Source organism: Grampus griseus, assembly GCF_964374135.1.
Source record: "Grampus griseus genome assembly, chromosome: 2".
NCBI classification, from domain to species: Eukaryota; Metazoa; Chordata; class Mammalia; order Artiodactyla; family Delphinidae; genus Grampus; species Grampus griseus.
In genome coordinates this window covers 144,189,170-144,212,723 of record NC_139018.1, presented here as the reverse complement: position 1 = coordinate 144,212,723, position 23,554 = coordinate 144,189,170, and the positions used below count along the sequence as shown (strand labels likewise).

Below are 23,554 nucleotides of genomic sequence, written 5' to 3'. Positions count from 1 at the left end.
GATATTTTTCTTATGGTGACCCAAAATAAATAGACTGCCAGATATTTCTCCAGCAAAGACGGGTTTATTCAGGATCTGCAGAGAATTGCAATTAGGGGTCTGCAACCATGGTGAGCCACATGCAAGTCTCCCCACGGCAAGGGAAAGAGAACACTTTTATGGAAGGGGAAAAGGAAGCTGGAAGTGGGGAACTATAGGAAACAAAGAGTCCATGCCTTTCATTGGCTGAGTCCTTGCCAGGAAAGGAGTCTATTCTTCCCACTGGGCTCTGCTATCACCCCAGGGCATGAGTGTTCCCCGTTTCTGGTCTCCTGACTATTTAACTGAGGCTTGTGTTTATTAATTTTTTACATTTATACTGCAGCTAAGTCTCTTTTTCCCTTGAAGCTTGTTATAACCATCAAATTCAGAAATATTTCTTAAGTTTTTTTAATGTGGATTAGTGAAAAGTATAATGAGTAGGAAAAAGTAAGATGGTCAGAAAAACCAACAGAAGTTTTCCAACCACATTTATTAAAGACACCTAGTTACCAGTGAGCAACTAGAACAAGTGTGGGGAGAGGGGCATACCTAATGAAAGTTCTAAGAACTTTTTCTAATGAAAGCTTCTATCACACTATGGAACTTGTAACTTGTCCAATCTAAAAATTATGTTTCTAAATAAGAAGATTAAGAACCAGCACTAAAGAGGCAAAATTTTAAATCCATAGAAGTCTTCAAACTCTTCAACTTGGAGACGTATCTCCAGTTAACACACAGACCTACAATTTAGTGAGAACATAGGAGAAGACATGTTGAAGCTTTGGTACAAGTGTATGTGGGACAGAGAAGAGGGGAGGAGAGGAGAGACAGAGAGAGAGAGTGTGTGTGTGTGTTCCGAGCTGCCCCAGTAATCAGCTATCCAAGGTCAGTACGGGGCGCTCTGGAATTTTTGATTTATGATTTCAGTGAGGTCTGAATGTTCCCTAAATGCTTTGTGATTTGTAGCGCAGTGCCAGGAGACATAAAAGCAATAAGCAAGGCGCTGCATGCAGAACGAAGTATCTAGCTTGTTTTTAAGCACTCTAAACTTAAATAGGAATTTCCACTGAAACTGTATTCAATTCAATTGAATAAAAGAGATTAGAGAGGAAGACAAAATATGTAATCGTTTGTACTTTATATTAACTTTTTCTCTCCCATTTCAATATGTTATAATAAATTTTCTGCCAGTTATAATTTTATGATGTGAAAATGAGTCATCATTGAAGGAGCTCTTTATTGGGTTTCTGAATAGAGCAGACACTTTCTTCACAGAAGATAATCTTCTTAGATTCAAAGTGAAATATAACTTGTATTTTGCAGGCTTTGGAGAGAGATATTTCTAGGTATGTTTTTCAAAATGTAGATCTTTTCATGAAAAAATGAAAGAATGGGGAGTGTTGCTGGTTTATTTGGTAATATAAATATCAAAGCACTGAGCCCTAACTACTGGACCACCAGGGAATTCCACTAAGTATCAATGAATTCATAAAATTAATGAGTATGAAATTTGTAAATTTCAAAGATAATAAAAATTCCTAAAAGAACCCAAGCAACAAAAAAGCAAGTTTCTTACTAAGGAAAAAATGGATATGACACAAGACTTCTCATCTACAGCGCTAAATACCACAAGAAAATGGATCAATTGTCTGGAACAGGTCAAGAAATTACAGCCCCAGGGCCAAATCTGGCCTGCTGTCTGTTTTTGTAAATAAAGTATTACTGAAACATTGCCATACCCTATATAAATATTGTCTATTTTATATTACAACAGCACAGCTGAATTGTTGTTACAGAGATCCCACGGCCTACATATTTACTATCTGGCACCTGACAAAAAATGTTTGCCAACCCCTGGTCTAGAATTTTGAGTGAAAAAAAAAAAGTGTGACCCAAGAATTCTTACTCCATTCAAGAATTCACTGCATATACAAACACAGGCTCAAAAATAAAAGCATTCCAGGGCTTCCCTGGTGGCACAGTGGTTGAGAGTCCGCTTACCGATGCAGGGGACACGGGTTCGTGCCCCAGTCCGGGAAGATCCCACATGCTGCGGAGCGGCTAGGCCTGTGAGCCATGGCCGCTGAGCCTGTGCGTGGGGAGCCTGTGCTCCGCAATGGGAGAGGCCACAACAGTGAGAGGCCCGCGTACCGCAAAAATAAATAAATAAATAAAAATAAAATAAATAAAAGCATTCCAAAAATATGCCACCCACAGATCATACTGAAAAAAATTACTTAAAGGAATACTCCATCTGACCAAGAAATTAATAAAAATACATGTCAAGAATGAGGAAGACATGATTTAAAAAGCAGAAGCAATGAACCATGAACCTAGGAAAATTTAGAGTTGACTTTAAATGACTGTTCCTTATAAATATAGTAAGAAAATAATCAAATGTCAAAAAATTCCTTAAAGAATAGATACACATTTTAAAATTATTATTATTGATTTTAAATCCCAGTTTATGTTTATTAAAATCTAGGACAAAAAAGCACATTCACTTTCTTATCTTTTACAGGAGTAAAAAAGTCAATCAATACTATATTGATAATGCTAATGAGAATTTGAGGTTCAAAAACATGTTAATGTAACCAGTAATAGAAATGGATACCTGACTATGAAGTACTAAAGAGAAAAAAGGATACAAAGGAAAAAGAAATGGCAAAAAAAATTCTTTTTCCAAAAACAGAAACCAAGATAACAAGTAACAGAAGGGAACGCCAAACACACCAGTTATCACCAAAAAGAGGACAGGCTGAACCCTTCTGATACAAGAAGACTCCCAGTTGGGTGCAAAAACAAAAATCCAATTGTATGCTATTTACAAGAGGCATGCCCACAGACAATGGCACCAAAGATTCAGAAGAAAGTCAAAGGCATATTCAAACACAAAGAGGTAGCAAAATTGATAATAAGGTAGAATTCGAGACATAGAGCTTTACAGGGAAAAACAAGGTTGGTTTATATCCATTAACAAAATCCACAATTAAACACAATAGTTAAGAAGTCTTCAGTGCTAAGAAACATAGTGTTGAAGCATATAAAACATGTTAAAAGTTAGAGAAATTAACAAAACTTGCATTTGTTTTCACCAAAATGTTTAAGTAAAATTAACACTTGAAGAAAATGTACTGTTTGTCCTATTGTTCAGTGAGTCCACTGATATTCCACCAGGGGCCAACTAAAAGATACACGCCCTTTTGAGAAGTAGATGCATAAACCAGTGGCTTTCAAACTTTCTGGAACCTACAGTAAGAAAAACACCGTGACCCATTTTATATACTCATAGACACAGACATATACACACGTATGTACACGTACACAGATACACATAGACACACATGCAAATCTTTACTTAAATAAAAGGTTTTTTTCTATGTCTTTCTTGTTTGTTTGTTTTTTAATGCTACTAAACTGAATTTAAAAGGCCCAATGAGTCAGGCTTGAAGTGTGAAAACAACTGGTCTAGACAATCAGATAAACTAATTCATCCCAGGACTTCTTACAAGTGATTCTGGCTTCCAGCATCACTACACCCAAAGAACACTTATATTATTATGTGTATTTGCTTTAAACCAAAGTAATGAGATGGGCAGTTAGGAAGACATTTTTTGTTTCTGTTCAATTTCCATCTCATAGCTCCCTGCCCACTTCATCCAATAGTAATATTGGCTTGTTCTGCTTGCTTATTTGTGGATAATTAGTTAATACATACCTGATTTTATAGATGATGAGGAGGATAAAAAAAATAAACATTGGTAGATTATGTTCGCATTTCTTTGCAGCTACTATCAATCATTCATTCAACATACAATCATTAGGCTTATAGAATTTTTTTTTTTTTTGGCTGCGTTGGGTCTTCGTTGCTCCGCGCGGGCTTTCTCTAGTTGCAACGAGCAGGGTCTACTCTTCATTGCAGCGTGCGGGCTTCTCATTGCAGTGGATTCTCTTGTTGCGGAGCACGGGCTCTAGGCGTGCAGGCTTCAGTAGTGGCAGCACACAGGCTCAGTAGTTGTGGCACACGGGCCTTAAAGCGGGCAGGCTCCAGTGGTTGTGGTGCATGGGCTTAGTTGCTCTGCAGCATGTGGGATCTTCCCGGACCAGGGATCAAACCTGTGTCCCCTGCATTGGCAGGCGGATTCTTAACCACTGCGCCACCAGGGAAGCGTGGGGCTGTTGATGTCTTAGAGAATGTCTAACCACAGGTTAGGGATAGCCTCCATCTTATCCGTTTTATGGGCAGGAGCCCAGAGGATCTATTTCCTCAAATGCCTTCAGCAGTGAAAACAGCCCTTTAAAATTCTTCATTAAAGCATTCTGAGGGGACTTCCCTGGCGGTCCAGTGGTTAAGACTTCGCCTTCCACTGCAGGGGCTGTGGGTTTGATCCCTGGTTGGGGAGCTAAGATCCCACATGCCTTGTGGCCAAAAAAACCAAAACATAAAACAGAAGCAATAGTGTAACAAATTCAATAAAGACTTTAAAAATGGTCCACGTCAAAAAAAATAAAAAACATTTTGAAAGGCCACAAGACTGGGATGTTTCTTTATGATGAATTATAACCTGTTCTTCTTTCCAGGGAAGTGACTTAGGGAATTTTCTCCATTGAAAAATGAGGACAAGAGATGATTTCAAGGAAGCTGGGCCAGTAAAGTGAAATGAAGTTCTGCCTTTGTCCACTTGGCAAATGTCAGGGCTGAATTCTCTATCTTAGGTTATTGTGGTGACCTCCTAACTGGCCACCCCTGTCCAAACACTTGACTTCTCTGTCTCATGTTCCTGCCAAAGTGACCTTAAAACTCACCTGGATTGTATCACTCCACCACTTGAAAACTTTGTTTTCACCCGCTCGCCGCAACTAGAGAAAGCCTGTGTGCTGCAATGAAGACCCAACACAGCCAAAAATAAATAAATAAATTTATATTTTTAAAAAAAAAGGACATCAACAGCCCCAAAACTGTTCCATTAACCCTTGAGGACGGAGTGAGAGAAAAGGAGAGAGGACTTGCCGATGAAGAGAGCAGGAGTGGGGCACGGACACCCGTGGTGGTATTTATTTACAAACCAGTTTTCACCGCTCCGACTTGAGGTTTAAGGATCAGAAGACGAAACTAAAAACAACTTATTTTTTTCTAACTCAAACTCCTCTTAAAAATTCTGCCTCGGGACTTCCTTGGTGGCACAGTAGATAAGACTCTGTGCTCTCAATGCAGGGGGCCCGGGTTCAATCCCTGGTCAGGGAACTAGATCCCACATGCATGCTGCAACTGAGAGTTCACATGCTACAACTAAGGAGACTGCGAGCCACAACTAAGGAGCCCACGAGCTGCAACTAAGGAGCCTGTGAGTTGCAACTGAGGAGCCCGCCTGCCACACCTAAGGAGCCCATGTGCCGCAACTAAGACCTAGCGCAACCAAATAAATAAATAATTTTTAAAATTCTGCCTCTTCTCTCAATTTAACATATACAGAAACACACATAAACCTAATAAACATTTTAATGTCTTGATTAAAGGTAATAAAATAAAAACTGAATTGGAAAAGGAGTTTAAAAACCTGAAGTTCTATAGGTAGAGAGTTTTAAGTCACCTAGGTTAGCCCTTTTAATGACACTTAAGTGTTCCACAGTACATTCAATGAATCACTATGTTTGAACAGAACATTTGGCAGGCTAACGCATCTTGGCAAGAATAACAGGCCATAATCCCTAAGGAAGTATCTTTTCATCTTAATGGGCTTGGAGTTAACAAAAAGTAAACCACCACTCTCGGAAATGAGAATATAGTCTGAAGTTGCTGCTGCAAAAGATAAGATAGACAATCCTGGAACAGCTCCAAGGAAGCCTACCATGTGTACACTTATCATTCATATGAAAGGCCCTGTTACAAGTGAAAGCCTAGGCTGTTCTTCCTGTGCATTTACTTGAATATAAAATGACTGAAAAAAAAGCTTAACTTCACAACCAGTGTACTTTTAGATACATGTGACTTAGCGCAAGTTCTTCCTTGGGAAAATATGACGATGTTCCCATGCATACAATTACCAACAGTACCTGTTCCGTGAATAATGGTTCTGGTGCAGTATACTGTCAGGAAAGAAGGAAAGTCCAGGTGGTAAAGCAACATTAATGCATGAGGTGTTAAGAAAAGAAATGGCACTTCAAAGGGCACTGGAGTGGAAAACAGGAGAACTGGGTGACCATTGCATTGTTATTAACTGCCTGTATGAACTTGGGGAAGTCACTTGACCTCCGTGGGCTTCCATGATCCCCTCTGAAAACAAGGAAGATGGAACGAGGACCATTAGTGTTTGTTCCATCTCCCCCAGTGCCTAACTCTGAAGGCAACGTTCTCAACTGTCCTGAGGGAGAGGTCACCCAAAACTCCTGCGAAGGCCTGTGGAGTGTGCAGAAGAACATGGTACGTTAATGCCCACAGACTGGATTATGAACGCAGCAGGGACCCAGAGGCTGTTACACATTTCACCGGGCACTCTGACTCAGGAGATGCAACAGACTTCAGTTTAGGTATGACTGTGCGTACTTGGCATTATAGAAGGACACAGAGCAGCATCTCCACCTCCTCCTGGGCCCAGGAGCTACCCCAGCATGCAGCTTCTTTTGCTCCCTCATCCACATGGGGTGCATCAAGAGCCAAGGTGTGTGCAGGTCCCCTTGAGACCTGTGAGTTCCTACCAGGTTTTTACATGGGTCAAGACTCAGAGACCCAAGGCCTATGCACCAACTCATAGCTCCCAACCCAGGTGCAACGGCACACAGCAGACACGGCAGGTACAACATTCCACCTGGATCTTAACTCTACAGCTTTCCCAAAGCGAGTGCTGGGAGAAGATCAACTGCAAGGTTATTCCAGCCCAGGTCTAACGTGAAACCTTTATTCCCAAATACCAAATAAAAGTGTCACAGCATCTTATAAAACAACTATTTCTGATATACTTTTTAAAGTGCCCCTAGGTAGATGCTTATTATTTTTTAAATCCAGCTTTCCTTTAATGACTATAAAATATTGATCATCCATAAATTTATATAAGCATTCTTTGAATTCATAATAGTGTTGGCTTTACCTCAAGACACTTTCACTGAAAGTCTGATGTGAACAACATGATGCTGGGGGACTTCCCTGGTGGCGCAGTGGTTAAGACTCTGCACTCCCAATGCAGGGGGCCCGGGTTTGATCCCTGGTCAGGGAACTAGATCCCACATGTATGCCGCAACTAAGAGTTTGCATGAAGCCACAACAAAAGAGCCCGCCGGCTGCAACTGAGACCTGGCGCAACCAAATAAATAAATAAATAAAATATTTTTAAAAAAATAAGAAAACAAACAAAAAAAACATGATGCTGGCACCAAGAGTACAGGTGATTTAGGAGAAGGGCTCTGCTCTTAAAGAGTCCAAGTCGGGGCTTCCCTGATGGCGCAGTGATTAAGAATCCGCCTGCCAATGCAGGGTACACGGGTTCGAGCCCTAGTCTAGGAGGACCTCACATGCCGTGGAGCAACTAAGCCCATGCGCCACAACTAGTGAGCCTGTGCTCTACAGCCTGCAAGCCACAACTACTGAGCCTATGCTCTAGAGCCCATAAGCCACAACCGCTGAAGCCTGAGCGCCTAGAGCCCTGTGCTCCACTTGCTGCAACTAGAGAGCACCCGCATGCAGCAATGAAGACCCAATGCAGCCAAAAACAAATAAATAAAAATTAATTAATTAATTGAAAAAATAAATAAAGAATCCAAGTCTCCAATGCTTTTCTCCTGGGCCACCAAGCAATTCTCTGACATCCAGCTGGGTGTCCTACAATTCAACTCAATTCTGACACAATCCACCTGGGGACAGTGTCAGATCCTACAGGGTAAGGGCTCAGTCCCACAAGACTGCCTGCCCTACCTGCAGCCCCCATGCCAGATGCCAATGGCAAGTCCAGGTTGTTACCTGTACTTCTGACCTACAGGCTATACATCGGAGGTTCCCTCCTTGGGTTGGATTAACTTGATTAATTTGCTAGAGCAGCTCACAGGACTCAGAGAAACATTTTACTAACTAGATTACCAGTTGACTGTACAAGGATACAGCTCAGGAGGAGATATACAAGGCAAGGTACAGGGAAAGGGAGCACAGCATCCAGCAGCTCCACAGGCTTGCCAGCCAGGAAGCTCTCCAAACCCCATCCTTTGGATTTTTATGGAGGCTTCACTGCAAAGGCATGATTGATTAAATCATTGGTCACTGGTGACTGATTCAACATCCAGCCCCTCTCCCCTCTCCAGAAGTCAGTGAGGTGGGGAGACTAAAAATTCCAACCCTCTATTCAAAAGTTGATTCCCCTGGTTGCTTTCCAAAGTTACCACATCAACATAAACTCAGGTCTGGTTGAAAGGGGTGTGCTATGAATATCAAGACACCTTTATGGCTCTTATTACTTGGGAAATTCCAAAGATTTTAGGAGTTCTGCCAGAAACTGGGATGAAGACCAAATATGTATTTCTTATTATAAATCACAAAGTCTCTCAGCAAAGAAAAGAAATATACCCCCTAGGAGAATTTGTACAACAGGTGGATATATGTTAAGTGCTGGGTGAGTAAGAATTAGAGAAGAAAGGGACTTGAGGACTGGAGGCAGTCAAGGAAGGGTTAGAGAAGGTGAGAACAGCTTGTTGTTGACAGTAACTGCCATTCTTGATCCCTCACTACATGAGCCAGTTCACTACAAGGCACTTCACCTACATCATCTTACTTTATCCTCTAAACAGCACAATGAGTGGCCACTGCAACTATCCCTGATTTCATAGGGAAAAATGTGTACTTTGTGATGTTGAGTAATTTCCCCAAATGGTAAAGCCTAGATTCAAATTCAGATCAGTCTGACTCAAAAGGCAATGACATTAAGCGCTAGACTAAAAGATACCACCTGGAAGGAACATCGAAGACATTCTAGCCTTGAAAAACAGTAGGTGTAACCAAATTTCACAGTAATGCACATAGTGTGTTGTCAGATGACAACTCAACCACTGCAAAAACAACAGAATCCGCATCAGCAACAAGAGCCCCTTTACTGGGCACCTACTATATGCCAAGCACTTTTCATTCAAGCTTCATAACAGACCTGTGAGGTAGCTTCATCCACTCACAGGTGACAAGACTGACACTCAGAGGAGTTCAACAACCTCCCCAAAGTCACATAGTTAGAAAGTAGCAAAAGTAGAACTCACATCCAGGCTTACCTGATTCCCAAGTCTGGGTTCTCGATTGCTACGAAATACTGTCTTCCAGCAGACTACTTTGGCTGAAGTAGAGGAGCTGCACCAGGCGGAAGAAGGAGTCAAGGTAAAAAGACAGAGCGGCCCAGACAGTGGCCTGAATGTTTACATGTTATCCAGTATCCCTTCTCTTGGCAACAGTTAGCTAGCAGGAACCTCAGTCTGCTCAGGCACACAGACCTATGCTGGGTACCGGGAAAGGCCTGAACAGGGTAGATGGCCTGTACAAAAAGAGGTACTTTAGGAAAGGCAATATGGCCAGAAAACCAACTGGAAGTGTATTCCAATGGAACAGATACGAAGAATCAAAACTGTAGACAAAGGATCCTCTAAAACTGGAATTAGAGAAAGACAGGTGATAAAAATATTACAAAGAAAAACCTGGTAATACTTGATAACTGGATGGGTAGAAAAGAGACAAGAATAAGTCTATGTTTACAAACTGGCTACTAACAGAAATGTGAAAAACACAAAGAGAACTATAAGAATGAATTCTGACATGCTGAAATCCAGGGACAGTGGGACATCTAAGTGGCAACAAAAAGCTGAACAGGACAGCACAAAGGAGAGGGCCCTGTGATATGCTGGCACAAACCTGCCTCCAGAGGACAACAGGTTGGTTAACTCCACAACTGCAGGGACCAGGTCCACCCTGTTCCCCGCTGCATACCCCATTACGCCTCCCACAGACGAGCACTCACGAAATATCTTCTGAATAAAGTATTACGACCCAACCCAAATTTTTCCACCCTATCGTCAAGGATATCACAACTCTGCCAAATGCCTTGATGAAATTCATACCCACTCTCTTTACTATATTCTTGCAGGTGCCACGCAACCTACTGAAGAAAGAAAGGAGCTCAATTTAATGGGAATGACTTCAATAAACCAATCCTAACCCTCCCAAAAGTACTGATCATGAACAACCTAGAGGGATGTTACACATGTCAGGTTCAAAGATTCTGTCCTTGACACTGCCCCATTCAGTCATTTTTAAATGTTTTGGTTGAGGACTAGAAAGTCTTCATTATGATCATTTATTTATTTCAGTTATGTGTCAGGCACCCACACATAGGTATGAATTCCTAAAGAGCTTCCAGAAAGATCAAAAATAAAAAATCAGCTCTGACAAAGTTATGACTGCAAAGAGCCTGTTATATTCTATAGAATTTCAGAAATGATTGACAGCATAGGTGAATTTGACTTTGGACTGTCTGGTATCCATTGCCCTTGTTCTGGAAACCGTACTTCGTTTTCCTGTGGTGAATCGCTTCCAGCCCACTCTCAGCTCAGTGGTTTGGGTAGGGCCGCACAGGTGGGCACAGGACCGTGTCCAGTCAGTCAACACATCCTTTCTCCCTGGTTACAGTGCGTGGCTCAGGGATGGACAAGTAAGACCCAGGCCTAGGTCACTCAGCCTCGTCCATGTCCTTGGCCACAGTGATTGATTTCAGGATGGCCACTTGACCCAATTCGGGTCAATAAGAGTTAAGACCAGGACTTTACTGGGACCGTTAGAAAACAGACTTGCTCTTTTCTGCTGGGACTGCTAGCAGTAAGGATGCTGTGGAACCTGGAACTACCACGGCCACCTGTGGCAAGAAATGAAGCCAATATAGGTGAAAGCGGAGTCAAAAGGCAGAGATAGAGTAGGTCCTAATGACTCTGATCTGGCCATGTCTAAAGCTAGCCCTTCTGTGGATTTTTCAGTCTCTGGGCCAATAAAATCCTATTTTTGCTTAAGCCACGTTGAATTAGATTATGGCCTTTCAGTGGAAGGATTGCTGGCTAATCTAATTGCCCAAGCAGCCCTCACTTTGAGAACAAATGCAGTAAAGAGGCAGCCCCTCCGCTTCTTTTACACTTCTGTTATTTTGCTATATACATAATACAAAAATAGCCCATGTGAAATTTTTGCTTACGAACTTATATTTGCAACTGAGGACACCAGAGCTCACTTTTTTCTAACCTGCCATAACGTGAGCGAACCAGAAAGATAAGCAGGCTACATAAGCTATACTGGGAACAATCTGAGCTCTAGTCAGCTTGTCACAAACACGATGAAGCTAGATTTATGCTGTAGCACTGAAGATGCCACATTCTAAACTGCTGATGTGAGCAAAAATCCACGGTGCAGAATGTGATGCTGGGAGATAACAAACAGCAGAGACTGCAAATCGAACATTCTATAAACAACAGCAAAGAGCATTAGCTCCCAGGCTGCAATTGCAAGAAACTACAGGTATAATTCCCTAACGCTTTGCAATGCCAATTGCAAGCATCTGCAAAGAAAAACACATGGGGAGAAAAAGCAACCCGTCCCACAAATACAGCATGAATAAATGGTATGGAGGAGAAAAAAAACGAACAAGCAGTTTTGTGAGTGAACTTTTTTCTATTCAGGGCCAAGCTCTGAACTTCTATATTCTTAATATTCTTTTCATTTGACTTATATTTGATATATACAACAGGTTGGGATAGTCATTCTACTTACATATGTTTTCTGTCTCCCCAGCTAGAGTGTGAGCGCCTTGAAGTCCAGGACCTTATCGTCCCAGAGCTAATACAGTGTCTGATACAAAGTAGATGTTCAGAAAATGTTTGTTGGAAATTATCAAAATGTTAAACACTCAGGTAGCATTGAGTTGACTGCATAATGAATAATCCTGCCTTCCTTGTTTAAAATTAATAATAGTTACCATTTACTGAATAGCTCCTATGTGCCAAATGATGTGCTAAAACCTATATATAAATGATTTACCTCACTTGTTTGAACTGAGTTTATCCTAACCAGGAAGTACAGCTAAATTAAGAGGAAAGATCATGCTTCTTCCTTACTCTTCCCCGCTATCGTACTTAAACAGAAATAGAACTAATGCATGAAGGTTCAGGGTGACACATTTTAGGTCAACCAAAGGAATATATTCTACAAGGAGCAGAGTTGTTCTACAAAGACAATGGGCTGCCTCTGGAGAAACTGGTTACTGGAGGATACCAAGTAGCATTTCAATTAGCCAGGACATCACAGAGTGATGCAAGCATGGAAGGAGATGTTAATATGGTCAACCAGAATTAGGAAAGTGCCCTGGGCTCCACCCATAAGCCCGTGAGTCTGGAGAAGTAGCTGATGAAGTGTGAGCAATGCCAGAGCCCACAATTCCTATCTTTCCTTATCTATAAGCCTGGGCTGCCTCCCAAGATACACTACATTCCCTTATGTTTCATTGTCTTAAAATTTTTATAATGTTGGCATTCATCTGGTCTAGGAGGTAGATCTGAGTGTACTTTTGGTGTCTAAACATCTAGCAAAGCACAGGACTGTATAATATAGGAGAAAAAGTAGCAAAGTAAATAATCCCCCTACTACCATGAGACCTTGACTCTGTCCCTTCCCATGCTGTCATACTGATTTTACAGGTTATGTTGTAAAAATGAAAAGGAACAGAAATTGAGAGAAGATTGCATAAAGCTTCACTGGGATTTCTTTGCAACTGTTTAAGTCTTAATCAAAAATACATACCTCTAAGACAGGTTTGAGGCATTGTAGTACAAAATAGTACCTTAGCTTGTTTTGCTTCCAGCTCTTCGACTGCTTGATAATGATTAAATCTCCCAAGTGGCTGTTGGCCAGGGAATAGCACGTATAAAGGTCCAGCAGTAGAAAAAGCAAAATGGGGTTGGCCTAATTTGAAAAGATACATACACTCCAGTGTTCACAGAAGCTATCTGCAATGGCCAAGACATAGAAACAACCCAAGGGCCCATCAACACGTGATTGGTTTAAGAAGATGTGGTGTACATGTGTGTACACACACACACACACACACACAATGGAATACTACTTGGCCATAAAAAAGAATGAAATATTGCTACTTGTGGCAACATGGATGGATATAATATCAAATATTATATGATGTCACTTGTATGTGGAATCTAAAAAAATAATACAAATGAATCTATATACAAAACAGAAACAGGCTCATAGACATAGAAAACAAACTTACGGTTACCAAGGCGGATAAATTAGGAGTATGGGATTAACAGACACAAATTACAATGTATAAAATAGATAAGCAATGAGGATTTACTGTACAGCACAGGGAACTATATTTAATATCTTATAATAACCTATAATGGAAAATATACATATATATATGACTGAATCATTTTGCTATACACTTGAAGTTAACACAATATTGTCAATCAACTATATTTCAATTTTTTAAAAATGGGGTTGGGAAACTGGGAGAGATTCAGAGTGGCTGAAACTCAGACTATAAAGTGAGGGAGTAGAAAGATGTAAAAATGGAAAGAATAGCAAGGCCAAATCAGGAGGAGCCTTGTTAAGGAATGTTTGATTCAAACTAAGGGCAGCAGAAAGTCACTGAAAGACTTTAAACAGGGGAGAGAAATGGTCAGCTTTGCATTTCAGAAATCTTGTTTCAATTACTACATAGATAATAGACTGAGAGGGAGGAGAGGAAGAAGAGTTAGGAGGCTGTTATAATAACCCAAGCAAGGGAAGATGGTGGCTTAGACTGCAGTGGTAGCAGTGGGATTAGAGAGGAGTGGACAGGTTCAATAAATAACTCAGTAAGTAAAATCACCAGGGCTCAGCAATGGGCACACATGGAACGTGAGGAAAAGAGAAGAGTCAAGGATGATCTTGAGATTTCTGGCACGGTGATGGGTGGTGATGGTACTATACACTAAGAGAAACACAGGATAGTGGGCATGAGGCAATATGATTCAGTTTGGAACATGTTGTGTTGGAGATGACCATGTGATACCCAAGTAGTTGACAGGTCTGAGCTGGAGATATAAATGCTTATAGCGTTAATAATAAGGTACTCATTACCATATAGACCATAACTGAAACCATGGGAAATGCAATATTATTCAGGGAAAATGTATAATCCAACCCACAAGGTCAGGGCAGGAGTCTGTGAAAAGGCAACAATACCTTAATACTTTACTATTACAGTTGACACTACACAGTTTACAGAGGGCATCGCACCCTGAACTAGGTTAGGTCGGTGTCTTGGAATATAAGTGAAATACAAATTCATCCCTGTAGGAAAAGTGACCCCCACTGACCCAACCATAACAAGCGGATCAGAGGTCTAACAACCCATCACAGCCTGAGAGCATCCTAAGGTGCGGATTCTAATAACCATAACACTCACCTGTGGACAAGGCCTCCTCCCGAACCTCGACCTCACTGGGCTGATGAATATTCCAGGATGTTTTGGGAAGTGAAGAGATTTCCTCAGGCGATGCTAATTTCACCATATCCATGTGATTGCTCTGGAACTGGTACCGTGGGATAAAGCAGGTTTTGCCTTGTTGGAAAATGTCCTTGATGATCTCTTCTGTCTCAATTTCATCTTGCATGCTCAGAAAGATGGAGATTCTTTTGGACTTTTGATATTGACTATGGGTAAACACCTAAATGGGAAATGATGGCGGTTATAATTTCCAAGGTTATACTTTTAAAAACTAGTGGCTCCCCTTAACAGTTTTAATGCTTTCTCCCTTTTCTCTCAGCCTTCTCCAACCTCTTTATCCAAAAACAAACAAACAAAAACAGCAGACTAGTATATAATAGGTCAAATAGTACGCATTCTGAAGCCTGACTTGAACTTCTGGACCCAACACTTACTTCTCTGATCCCTTTACACTTCCCTGGCACACCTACTCTGGCAGTGTGACAATTCATTAAAAAGTCACTGTGAGGGGCTTCCCTGGTGGCGCAGTGGTTGAGAGTCCGCCTGCCGATGCAGGGGACACGGGTTCGTGCCCCGGTCCGGGAAGATCCCACATGCCGCGGAGCGGCTGGGCCCGTGAGCCATGGCCGCTGAGCCTGCGCGTCCGGAGCCTGTGCTCCGCAGCGGGAGAGGCCACAGCAGTGAGAGGCCTGCGTACCGCAAAAAAAAAAAAAGTCACTGTGAGGCCCTGCTGTCTACATCAGGAATTCCAAGCTTGAACCCCATCTACCCGTTCTAGCAGACTTCAATCCTGTCACCCACTTCCCTGAGAGTCTCTTCTTTATTTTAACTCTGAAGCTCTCACAAGCTTCTTTACTCCCTGGATGGTCAGCCTTCTCTCCTGCCCAATTCTACCCATTTAAGTCCAACTCAAGGCCTAACTTTTCCTGACTCCTAGAGAACCCTTACTATGTTTAGAGTCACTATACAACCTAACAATTATGTGTTGTCATAATTTGATTATTAATTGTTTGGTGTGCCCTAAATGTAGCATCCTGGCCAGTCTGTAAACTCCCTGTGGCGGACAACATGCCATACAGTTCTCTTAGCTCTACCCACCTCCGTCGCATCTGCTATAAGCTCTTCCGTTCAAATGAATGTTAAAATGTTCACAAAGACGGAAGGTAGGGGGATCCTGGAGAGGCAAAGACCCTCTAAGAGCAAGTGCCATGTTGTAAAGAAGGTGCACCTGGGGGAAAGCATCCCTTTGTGCTCAGTTTAATTAATTAATTAATTAATTTTTTGGCCGTACTGGCGTGCGTGATCTTAGTTCCCCGCCTAGGGATTGGACCCGTGACCCCTGCAGTGGAAGCACGGAGTCTTAACCACTGGACCGCCAGGGAAAGTACTCCCTTTGTACTCAGGTTAATCATTCATGAGGCAGAAGAAACGGGCTGAGCTTTGCTCACATTAGAAATTTTAATAATCTCAGAACTTCCCCAGTCTCAGAAGTTAGCTCTTAGTCCCCTTTTTTGTTTTCTTCCTCTTCTGTTCTTCCCCGTTCTCCGAGCTAAGAAGGAAAAGTTACTGCAGAAGTGACTTATAGGGCTTTCCTGGTGGTGCAGTGGTTAAGAATCCACCTGCCAATGCAGGGGACACGGGTTCGAGCCCTGGTCCGGGAAGATCCCACATGCCACAGAGCAACTAAGCCTGTGCACCACAACTACTGAGCCTGCGCTCTAGAGCCCGAGAGCCACAACAACTGAGCCCATGTGCCACAACTACTGAAGCCCGTGTGCCTAGAGCCTGTGCTCCGCAATAAGAGAAGCCACCACAATGAGAAGCTGACGCACCACAACAAAGAGTAGCCCCAGCTCGCCACAACTAGAGAAAGCCCGCATGCAGCAACGAAGACCCAACGCAGCCAAAAATAAATAAATAAATTTATTTTTTTAAGTGACATAAATACGAGTGCCAGAAAGACACAGGCACAGAAAGTCAAGTTACTCCTAATAAAAAGGGACACAGAAGTTAAGTAAATAGAGCACACCAAACCAGTGCTAATGAAGGAAGTTAACTCTACCTTTCCAAGCAGTTACATAGCTATTATCAGGCCTGAAGTGGGCAAAGCAAATGGAACTGTGAAACCCAGACGTTGGGCAGATCTGAGGCTTTTGGCGCCCAAGTACTTTCTGGGAAAGTTAAATGTCTATCTTGTTCTGTTTAAAGCAGAAAACAGTAAATCAGAAGCTGAATAAGCAGTAATAAACATCAGTTAAAATTCAGTGTGAGACTATGTATACACACTTATCTTTCTTTCTTCCTCAAATCTCACTTATATGACAGTAAAAAAGCACACAAAAAAGAAAGCCATGATAGCCCTGATAACAAGAGGATAGAGATTTGACTAGTTTCTGCAAGACAGAGTGGATGGGACAGTATTTACAGACAAAAGAGTAGCAGATCACAACACTTGGGGAACATGGGTGTAGGTCAGACAGAATCCATTCTTCCCATGGAATTCCAAAGTGACTAAAAAAGCAAAGGAAATCCCCATTAGCTATCACACCTTCCTTCATAAATATGTACAGACAGTAATGGTTCATCAAACATTTTAGAAAGCCAAAACACAAATTAGAAGGATTTTTTAAAAGGGGAATTGATACAGCCACTATGGAGAAGAGTACCTTAAAAAACTAAAAACAGAACTACTATATGATCTAGCAGTCCCACTCCTGGGCATATACCCAGAGAAAACCATAATTCAAAAAGACACATGCACCCCAATGTTCATTGTAGCACTATTTACAAGAGCAGGACATGGAAGCAACCTAAATGTCCATCAACAGAGGAATGGATAAAGAAAATGTGGTACATATATACAATGGAATATTACTCAACCATAAAAAGGAACGAAATTATGCCATTTGCAGAGACGTGGATGGACCTAGAGACTATCATACAAAGTAAGGCAAAAAGAGAAAAACAAATTAATGCATATATGTGGAATCTATAAAAATGGTGCAGATGAACTTATTTGCAAAGCAGAAACAGAGACACAGATGTAGAGAACAAACATATGGATACCAAGGGGGAAAGGGGGAGGGGGTGGGAGGAATTGGGAGATTGGGGTTGACATATATACACTACTATGTATGCAACAGATAACTAAGGAGAACCTACTATATAGCACAGGGAACTTTACTCAGTGCTCTGTGGTGACCTAAATGGGAAGGAAATCCAAAAAAGAGGATATATGTATAAGCATGGCTGATTCACTTTGCTGTACAGCAGAAACTGACACAGCAGTGTAAAGCAACTATACTCCAATAAAAATAAATAAATAAATAAATGAAAATAAAAGAAGAGGTGGGTGGAGTGATCCAGCAGGAAAGTGAGATCATTATAATTCAGAGAACATGGATTTTTAAAAATTCTAATTAGTTTTCTCAGACAAGTTCAAGAAGATAGATGCATCTATAAAACAACAACAGGCTGCTTTGGAAAGAAAGCAATCGGAGAATTAAAAAATACCTGGAAATTAAAATTAACATTACCAAAATTAAAACAATTCAGGAGAAAGCCTCAAGTAGGGGAAAAAGACAAAGACGTGGGGAAAATAAGAAAAAATATTAAGAGACATAGAAGATCAATCTAGGATTTTTACTATTTGATTAACAGGAATTGCAGAAAGGAAAAGAAGTAATCAAAGACATAATAGGTAAAGATACCAGTCTTCAGATTGAATGGAGGTCATGGATGCTGAGCAGAACAAGGAAAAATAATTTTAAACTTGAAATTCAAACTCTCAATCAGGTAAAAACATTTCCTAATGTATAAAGTATTGAAGAGTTTACCCTCATAGATATTTTCTCCCCAAAAGTTACTTGAGAATACAATCTAATAAGATAACAACAACAACAAAAGGGGCTTCCCTGGTGGCTCAGTGGTTAAGAATCTGCCTGCCAATGCAGCGGACACAGGTTCGAGCCCTGGTCCGGGAAAATCCCACATGCCGCAGAGCAACTAAGCCCATGCACACAGCTACTGAGCCTGAGCTCTAGAGCTCGCGAGCCACAACTACTGAAGTCCATGCGCCTAGAGCCCGTGCTCTGAAACAAGAGAAGCCCCCACAATGAGAAGCCCGTGCACCCCAACAAAGAGTAGCCCCCGCTCACCACAACTAGATAAAGCCTGCACACAGCAACGAAGACCCAACGCAGCCAAAAATAAAGAAAGAAAATAAAGAAAAAGAAGAAGGAAGGAAGAGGTCTAAGAGAGAAGATACTGGATTCAAAAAACAGCCCTAACTTAAAAGCAGAGAAAGAGGAACCCCAGGGCAATGGCTATAGCACAGACTCAAAGTCGACCAGACCAGAGGGAGCAGTGGACTAGAGTGCTTTCAAGAAGAAAGTGGATTTATTTTAACAAACAAAATGAAAAAGAATCTATTGATAAGGCATATTCTTATTTTGCCAAAAAGGAAAAACAAAGGCAATCGGAAACTTGAACAGAGAGCTAAATTAGAAATTTATACTCCAAATAGGAAAATTAAGAATGCCATAATTTCGAGCAATTATAAAGCATAAGAAAAAAGAAAGTATTTGATATTAACACTTGATATATTCCCCTCCTAGCCACACACGTCTAGTGACATTGAATTGTATATCCTTTTCTTACATATTCAATGATACAATTTGGTTCTGTAGTGAACACTATATATATAACCACAATACTGTAAATACTATTTACTTGAATTTCAAGTTTGGAAATCAGGCACAGAAAATGCTCAGTAGACTCATTACAGTTACAGAACAGAGCACAAATATTATAAAAACTTGGCAATGTAAATATAACGATAAAGGTGTCACAAATTGGCAGATAGAATGGAAAACAAAATGAGTACTTGGCACTAATTTCCTCAACTTATTTGTTGAGGAGTCAAGATATGGCATAAAGTATAATCTCTTTACCATACATTACTTTTCTGATAAACTTGTAAATTATTAAAAAAGTGCTGTGTCAATAAGAATAAATTTGCCTTTTTTTTAATTATTGGGAGAAAGGCATCATTTAATACCTTTACTGTATTGAACATGTACTATGGCAAAACATTGTTCTAGTCCCAGTATGTTGATATTTTGGGCCTTGATCCATTGGTTGGTCATGAAGTCAACAGTGGATTACAATCAGCAAATGAAATAGAAAATATTAAAGTTCGTTGTATATAGTAAGAGTTGTCAAACACCTGGTTGTGAAATAGATTTCTTATATGAGTACATTTATTTGTATGGAGTAAAATGTGTTTATTACTGGGAGTCATGGGTCTGCTTTTGAATTTTTCTCTCTCTGATGCCAGCTCTCAGTTGTCAATCTCTGGTATCAGTGGTTCTGTCTCTATATGGCTACTATTCCCACCTGGAGTTTTTTTTAATTCTAATCTACTATAGACAAACCAAACTGAACTCATCTTTATTGTCCCCATGCCCCTCCAAAATCTGCTCCAACTCTTACCTTCCTTGTGCCTAGTAATGTTCAAAACCCTTTATCCACAGCTCTAAAATTTGGAATCATAGGTGGCTCCCCTTTTCCAGTACTCTCTCTTCTCCATCCAGTTAATTGCCAAGTCCCGCTGATTCTCACTACATAGTCTCCCATTCACCTGCTTTTTCCCCTCACCTTCACTACCCATGCCCTCGTTTACATCTTTATTACCTCTCACCCAAATTATCACAACAGCCCCTTACTGGTCTCCATGTATTTTTTTCTCATTCTTCCACCCCCAACCCATTTTCCAAAAATGCTGCCAATATTCTCTTCCTAAACGATATATCAAAAATATGTGAAGCACTCAATGCATCCCTTAACACACTGCTTTAACCTTCACAATAGGTCTTCAAGGATGACATTATCCTTTTACAGATAAGGAACCAGAGGCTCAGAAAGGTTAGAGGACTTGTCCAAGGCCATATGCAGCTAAAACACAGTGGAGCCAGATTAAATCCAGAGCTAAAGAGTTCCAAGACCCATGTTAAATTGTCTTTCCTTCTCTTGCCAAAATATTCCTGCACATGTTCACCCACCCTATCTTCCCTTCACCTGACAAAATTCATCTTGTACTACAAAATATTTCTCAAACTTCTCCCTATAGAAAGCAAGCCTTCTGATTCCCCCTCCCCTAAGCTAGGTTTCTACAGCTTTGGTGTTTACCTTTACCCTGTATCTCAAAGCACTGCAATTCTTTATTCACATGTCTGTTTCCTCTTGAAGACTCTCTGCTCCTTCAGAGTAACAATTCTACCCTAATATTTATTTATTTGGCTGTGCTGGGTCTTTAGTTGCAGCATGTGGGATCTTTTAGTTGCGGCATATGGGCTCTTAGTTGCAGCATGCAGGATCTAGTTCCCTAACCAGTGATCGAACCCGGGCCCCCTGCATTGGGAGCGCAGAGTCTTAACCACTGGACCACGAGGGAAGTCCAATAAGCCTATCTTTTTCATTCCTACAACCCACTACATAGCAAAGTATGGCCCACAGTATGAGTTCAATATATGTGAATTAATTCGCTAAACTTTAAGCACCTAGAGAGTAAGGATAAGATCCTATACTTCTCTACATCTACTAAAGCAACTAATGCCTTCCTCATATAGCTAAAAGTACTGAGTTTGAATAAATAAGCTAACATCTGCATAGATCCCCTCCCGCACACCTATGTATATGGAGAGGGGAATGAAATGCTTGTATTTGCTTTACTGCTTTAACCCATAGGAACCTTGAATTTGAGAAACTAATGGATGATAGACTAGTGAAGGATAATTAAGAAATTCTTACGGCATATCTAATTTCAAGGGACATCAAGGAAAAGAACTCCCATGCTAATTTCCGAATATAACATTGGTATCTATGTCAGAGACAGGATGCTGGGGAAGAGGGATCATTAGTTTGACTTAGAATTACTAACATTTACTTATTCACGGGACATCAATTTTTTTTCCTTCGTGCGTCCAACAAAAACCAGTCTCCCAGACACGTGCCTTCCGGACAGGATCTGTCCGCCATTTTACCGATACGAAAACTGGCATTACATGAACGTGTATTATACTACAAGGTAGTATATAACAAGTCAGTGTGCGAAAGTAACAAAATCGAGGTATTATAACCAACAGGCACGAAACTGGACTCATTCCTCTAATTTCTCTCTTCTGCTTCCTATCTTCTTGGGCAGCCTAAGTATGAGAATCAGGTCTTTCATTAATTCAAAAAAGCATTTAATGTTCACCTACTGAGTGATGAGAAGGCTAGGCCCTGAGGCTACGGAGACAGGGCTCTGCCCTCCACAGGCTCAGTGAAGGGCTTCCATCCTTGAGCATCTCTGCACCCCATTTTGGGCTCCCTCGTCTGAAGTAATTGCATCTTTCTCTGTTCATTTTACTGCTATGACTGGATTCTAATTTTTTTTTTTTTTTTTTTTTTTGGTCGCGCTGCGTGGCATGTGCGATCGACCAGGGAGCCAACCCGCGCCCCCTACAGCGGGAGCGCTGAGTCCTAACCACCGGACCGCCGGGGGGAAGTCCCCTGTAATTCATTAAGACTCTAAGACTCACTGAAGCCACACTGGCGCTCAGGTGTCCGCCCGTCTCCCCCTCCAGATCTTTCTGCTCTCACGCTGCTCTTACCTCAGCAGTCTGTCACCCACTTCCATCCTCTCCCTCACAAACCCCATAACTCTCCACGGCGCGAACACTGAACCCAACAGCGTTCCAACACCCACAACTGGACTTGCGCGCGCTGAGGGGAACACTGCGCGCCCTCAGAGGAACACTGCGCGCCCTCAGAGGACGTGCGCGCGCCGGGCGGCCGTGCGCGCGCCGGGCGGCCGTGCGCGCGCCGGAGGCTTGCGCCTGCGCAGATCCGCAGGCCTGGAGGCTTCCGGGTCCGGCGTTACAGCGGCTGTTGTCGCGTTCTCCCACCTTCTGGGCCAAGAAGCGGGACTGGCGCAGCCGCTCCTCGGCGCTCAGCGCCCGCAGACGCCGCTTCAGCTCGGCCCGCAGGCTCCGCTTGGCGCTGCTCACGGTCGCCGCCGCCATCTCGCGGGTGCGATCCGGGTCCCGTCCGTAGGCCGCTGGGTCCGCTGGCCTCCCGCTTCCGGGTCGCCGGGCGCACCACGCCTCCCGCCCTTGGTACCCGAACTACGTGCAGCCTTCGCGGTCAATGTACGCCCCTCCCCCAGCAAGTCGAGGGCAGCCGTGACAGATCTGCACGCCTGACCTCCCTGGGCCGGCGGTACTACTGCAAGGAGTTATATAAAGACTCAGGATTCCCTGGGTGCCACGTGTCGTGTAATACTGGGGCTCTCTGGGGCCTGAAAAGGCAAAGGCAGGCCGAATAGAGAAATTTACATGATACACAGACCTGTTAGCTAAAGGGAAGATGACTTTTTTTTGTCTGCAATAACGCCTTCCTCTTTTTCTTTTCCAGTAGCTGGGAGGGAGCTGGTTTACTGCCGATGGTCGGGACAGATGCTTGATGAAGCAAGTGATTTTCTCTTACTATCAGCATGTCTCTTCTGTTCACCTCTGGAGAACTCAGGACTGAAAGTTAGTTCATTACAGGCTCAAGGTCCAACAATATCTTCACTGTAGAATAACTGGAACTTGCTCCTACTATAAAAGTTCTGTTTCGGGACTTCCCTGGCGGTCCAGTGGTTAAGACAACGCTTCCAAAGCAGGGGGTGCGGGTTCATCCCTGGTGGGGGAACTGAGACCCCACATGCCGCATGGCCAAAAAAATAAAATGAAATTAAAAAAAAAAAGAAAGTTCTATTCCTTCAGAAACTGAAGACTTGAGGAAGTGGAGACACCAAGAATTTTTTTCTCTTGCAGGGCATGTGACCTGGATTGGGAGGAGAGAGGATAGTAGCTCAAGGGAATAACTAGGCGTGGAGAAAGGCTCAGTAATCTGATGAAAAGGTGAGAAAGTTAATAATTCGGTGGGTAAAGAAAATAAACTGAAATTGTTGGAAGTTTAGAGAAAATAAGCAGTGTGGTACT

General features: G+C 42.0%; 1 protein-coding gene across 4 annotated transcripts in view; it reads right to left on the bottom strand.

Moving 5' to 3' along the window:
* MTHFS (methenyltetrahydrofolate synthetase) overlaps positions 1-22,645 on the bottom strand; it is a 254,605-nt gene extending 231,960 nt beyond the window's left edge. For 3 of the 4 annotated variants that reach the window (XM_082647170.1, XM_082647168.1, XM_082647169.1), the window contains exons 1-2: positions 22,475-22,645; positions 14,484-14,745 (exon numbers count right to left, since the gene is read on the bottom strand). In XM_082647170.1, coding sequence (XP_082503296.1) covers positions 14,484-14,745; positions 22,475-22,591 — 379 coding nt within the window. In that variant the 5' untranslated portion in view covers positions 22,592-22,645. Of the gene's footprint in view, positions 1-14,483; positions 14,746-22,180; positions 22,304-22,474 lie in introns of those variants that run through there. The other variant, XM_082647171.1, reaches the window with a different exon arrangement.
* Between the last annotated feature and the right edge of the window lie 909 nt (positions 22,646-23,554).